The 5,025-nt window shown below is 38.5% G+C and overlaps 1 protein-coding gene across 1 annotated transcript in view; it reads right to left on the minus strand.

The window, feature by feature from the left end:
* LOC104490711 (GREB1-like protein) overlaps nucleotides 1-3,605 on the minus strand; it is a gene marked incomplete at its 3' end in the record, with an annotated part of 36,369 nt that extends 32,764 nt beyond the window's left edge. Inside the window, exons 1-2 of the mRNA XM_010133039.1 lie at nucleotides 3,449-3,605; nucleotides 3,079-3,276 (exon numbers count right to left, since the gene is read on the minus strand). Of these exons, the coding sequence (XP_010131341.1) occupies nucleotides 3,079-3,276; nucleotides 3,449-3,605 (355 nt within the window). The remainder of the gene's footprint in view (nucleotides 1-3,078; nucleotides 3,277-3,448) is intronic.
* Nucleotides 3,606-5,025: the final 1,420 nt, after the last annotated feature.

The raw sequence follows: 5,025 nt of genomic DNA on the forward strand, positions 1-5,025 counted from the left end.
GAACAGCTTCTTGTATTATTTTGTTGCATAGCTGAGTTACTTGTATGAAAATTAAGAAGTGTTTTTCTTGAAACCTTATTTTCACGGAAGATGTAAATTAGTTACAAAAGTTTGTGTTGAGCAGAAAAAAAAAATCCCCCTGAAATAAGTAAATCCCTTTTATGACTAATAGAAAGGATCAACGGCAAATGCTCTTCCCAATAGGCTGAAAGGAAAATTGAGGGATCTACTCTTATGGCCAACCAAGAAGGGAATTCCAGCAAACTGTCACTGTTTTATTTTAACTGATGAATAAAGACATTAAGATCTACTTTCCACACCTACGTGACTGAACGACAACTCAGCCTTCTGAATAAAAGAACAAGTCACCACAGAAAATAATATGATGGTTATGGCATACATCCTGGATTCAGGAAAAGCAAACAGAACACCTTAATAAGGAAAAAGGTTTCACTCCATCAGTGCTAAAAGGTGGGAGACAGGTTTTACAGCAAGCAGAGATATGAACTGCAGGTTCTAGTACCATTATTTTGCTCTGGAATAAGCAATTAAACACATGCTTAGTTTAAAGCATCCAAACACTTACAGTTACTTCAATCGGTCTATCAGTATTCTTTAACGTTTTCCTAATGTTATTTATCTTTGTAATTAAATAACTAAGATAAGGGATGTAAATAATGGCAGCAACCCTGTCTTACATCTTTGGAGGGTTTATTCATGAGATCAAAGATGAGCTATCAGATTAATATCTTGCTGAGATATGTGTCATGAATGCTTGGGAACCTGGGTGTTTAAAATACTTACAAAAACTTTCCCAAGAGATCATTGGCAGTGTTTGAAAAATGTATTTTCCTTTCCTTTTCTAGATACAAACCCACTGCTCTCTTAAATCAGCATCTTGAGAACGACATTGAAGAGTGGGACAGATTTTGTAAATTCAGAATGGCAAAATTGTCAAAAACTAATGAACAACCCTAACATTCTGTGGATATAACATAGGAAACTTTCTTCTAGGGTGCTCTGATCATAAAAGATTTTCAGATAAAAATCAAAACACAGGACTGCCCCTGGAAATTCATCTTTTTCCAGGACATACTAAAAAGCATAATATTACACATATTATGTAATTATAACATAACTAGGCATAACCTTGTGACATGCTATTGCAGCCACAGCATAGAGGCCTGCATTGATGTGAGCGCTTACGAGCTGAGCATCAGCTTGCAGTGCCACATTGGGAAGGCTGACCCTGTGAAGCAATCCTGAGCAGGGGCAGGTGAACATGGACCCATCTGCATGTGGATAGAACGTGACTTCTCAAAGAAAGACATACACTGGAAGCTCACAATTACATTTTTGACTGGACATGGAAATGCAACCAGGGATCACCACAATGTGCGAATGAGACTGAGAAAGATTTCTTGATGTCATATAAAAAGTGCTTTCACAACCAAATGCACAGTGGCCTTGGACCAAGATAAGGTTTTCAGTCCTGCTGCTGCTAATACTGGTAGGCTGGCCCACAACTGTGCCATTCAGGTTAAAGAATCCTAGACTTCTAACCTGAATGCATTCACAACCATTTTATACACCCATTACACTTCTGCAGGGCCCTGTTGGCATGAACGGCTCTTCTCTGTCCTTCGTGGCTTATCCTTTATGTATTTAGAAAGTGTAAGAATACACCAACTCAGCTTTTGTCTTGGTAGGCAAAGAACCTCGTTAGATAGAACTCCTTTCTCTTACCATTTTGTTGGTTCTCCTCTGCATCCTGCCCAGTTTATTTTACATTTCTTCAACAGAAGTCATCAGAACTGCTCCTGCTCTCCACAGGAGATTTTGCAGCCTTTATTGATACTCATCCTCAACTGAGGATACCTTCCTAGGAATACATTGTTTTAAACTTTCTCCTGCTCCCCTTCTATCAATTGACAATCCTCCAAAGGATCGCAAACACACCTCTGTGTGAATAACAAATTCTCCCAACGATATTCCCCAGCTTCTCATAGCAGCCAGACTTTCTACTCTTTCTGTTACAGGGAAACTGGGTACATTGTTAAGGAGGGTAAACATGACCATATATTTGGAAGGAGTAAATGCAAAAACATCAACATTTGCCACTAACTACCTCAAAAAAACGTTAAAGAATTACCAGCGATTAGTGCTTACTTCTATCACTGCATATAATCGTACACTACAGGAAACCATTCTACAAAACCATTCTACAAATCCCAATTCTTTATGAATTCCTCAGACGGAAGCCCATCATTCAGCAAGATATTTAATAAAACGTCAGGTAGGGCTTTTGGACTTGGGAAGGGTTGTTTGCTTTCCAGTGTTCAAGTGGGGCAAGGGGATGCTTTAAAGAGAAGCACATCTATTCATATGAATAGATCTTCCTCCTTTAAGGAAGTTAAATCTTCCAACCAGAACAATTACGGGATAACATGAACCAATTACATTGTTTGCTTGGTCCGAAGAGGGATATGCATAATGATTTGATCCTTTCTTTAACACATTTAAATGCAAACAAAAATAGTACTGTCAGCTATTTTGCTCATCTTAAAAAAATCAATCAGGACAGCTCAGGGTAAGCCAGCAATGGCCTGCAGGCAGGTGGGGAAGACAAAACAGACAAGCTTCTGCTTACCTTCCCTCTTATTCCTTTGGCAGCAGAAGGAATAGCAAGTCTCTTCTCCATTTTCTCTTTCCAAACTCTTACTTCTGCCCATGAAAGCAACTAAATTCAGCTTTGCCAATGTTTCGGAGATTCAGAATTTAGAGAACCAGTCGTACTGATGCCAACTTACATAACTTCTTTGAGGACAGTAAACCACTGATAACCACAGAAAATTAGGGGCTTTCAGAAGCTAACACAGCCAATCCTACATACCGCTTCTGAATTAAACATACTATGTCCTGAAACAAGTCCTCTTAACCTGTAGTTTCTCAGATTTAAGGCTTTGACTATAAACTGTATTTCCAGACCTACTAGCTCAAGAGTTTCTAACTGCAGACAGTGCACATTACACTGAGAATTAATTGTAAAGATCACACAGTAAAAAAATGGACACCAACCATCAGTAGTACAAGACCCTTCTGGGGCAGGTTTTTGTGAATATGGGATTGGTGGACTACTTGAATCTGACATGTCTTCATCTTCCTCTTCATCTTCCATTTCATTAACAGCTTGGTTGGTAGAAAAGTCCAGGCTTCCATTTTGTGCATAGCGACGTACTAACTCTTTATCCAACTCTTCTACCTTTGGCTTCACATCTGAGAAAAATAAAAAATAAAAGTAACTTTTCAACAGAACTTGCATCTATCTTTTTTTAAAATAGCCAGCATGCCATTCACATAATGAACTGCTGTGCAGTCTTTAGGTTTTCTATCCCACTCTTTTCTCACACAGAAAAACAATTGAAATGTGCCATACTTTCATGGTTACCTTCCGGCAAGAAAGCAGGCTGGTCAGGATCCAGGTACAGCTGTGAGAAGATCGGTCGTGGGACAACACTGCTACATCTCAGAGAAGCTTCTATAGAGTTATGAAGAGCTTCTTCAAAACGGGCAGATTTTAGTTGCCCTGCATATGAGTTCCCCATGATCTAAAAACACAAAGAAAATAGCTGATAAGGAGATGGGTAAGTGTATATGCAGACCATTCACAAATGAAGAGTGATGTCTTATTAACGCCCATCGTAAGAGTGACATCAAGTTAGGAAGAAAGGCTATGAAACTAACACCTCTAACTAGTATTAGTTCACTTTTCTCTCCCAAGTGGATGGACTGTATCCTCTTGTTTCAATAACAGTTTTTAGCATATTTCCAACACACTGTTCTGTGTCTTCTGCATGTCAACAGCCTCAAGAACCTGCCTGGTGTAGAATGTAATGAAAGTTATCAGGATTTTCAGAGTGGGGTGCTACAGAAGGGTGCGTAACACAGAAAATTAAGAACAGCAAGTTTGGCTTCATCACTAGTTGTCTAACTGTGTTTACATTATTTTACTTGTCAGCAACTCATCAGGTTACTTGCCATTTGCAGAGAAACAATACACAGAGACATCTAATAACTTGAATTTTTCTCTTGCTAATATTAACTGAAATTAAGCAGGTCAGTTCTCTGTCTATTCAGGGCCTTCACCTCTTGTCTTCTGTGTAACACTACGATTTACACGTAGACCGATCCATATAATTCAAATGATCTAATTACACTCTACAACAGAAGTATAGAAAGAGAGAAATAAATAACATCCAAAACACACACAGTGAATGCTGCAAAATATTTTTATTTTAATTATGCTTTATCCTAGTATAGTGGTAACGCTCATTTAAATGTCTGCTTTGACAATTAATATTTATGTTTACATCAATGATGAATTTATGAATTTCATTAACTATTCAAGCACAAACAGACCTGTAGATCATTACCTCTCCTTGGGTGACCGTTATATTTGTGGCCCCAGCATTAGGATACAGATCTCTAATGTAAATATTTAGTAGCAGGATGGCCATGGAAGGTTTTACAATGAGCTAAGGAAGACCCACTGAAGCATGAAATTTTCCACTTTGCTGGATCATTACACCATATGACATTTGCCCCAAAGGAAAAGCAATCTAACATTTTCCAATATTCTGAATTTTTGGAGAATTTTATTTCAACAGAGAGAACTTTTCCCCAGTTAAATCAAGAAAAGTACAAAACCTTAAAACATTAACTTCGTACATCCCTTCACTAGATGTCACCTAGCTCTATGACCAGCAGGACACTTGGTCAAGAAGATAAGCTGGCATTTGGGAAATCTACAATTCCACTCCTGCTTTGGTTGCTCAAGGTCAGGTCCTCGGGGATGCCTGTAAAAGGGCAGTAACGATGACAGTACATACAGCAGCATTTGAGCTCCGCTGGTACAGGCAATTACATAAGTGCTAAATATTACTATACTAATGGAATATATAGGCATGAAACTTACCTATTTATTCATCTGCAACCTGGGAGGGATGATCAGTTCCCTGTTCAGTC

The sequence above is a fragment of the Buceros rhinoceros genome, unplaced genomic scaffold (assembly GCF_000710305.1).
Source record: "Buceros rhinoceros silvestris isolate BGI_N320 unplaced genomic scaffold, ASM71030v1 scaffold29263, whole genome shotgun sequence".
Taxonomy (NCBI): Eukaryota; Metazoa; Chordata; class Aves; order Bucerotiformes; family Bucerotidae; genus Buceros; species Buceros rhinoceros.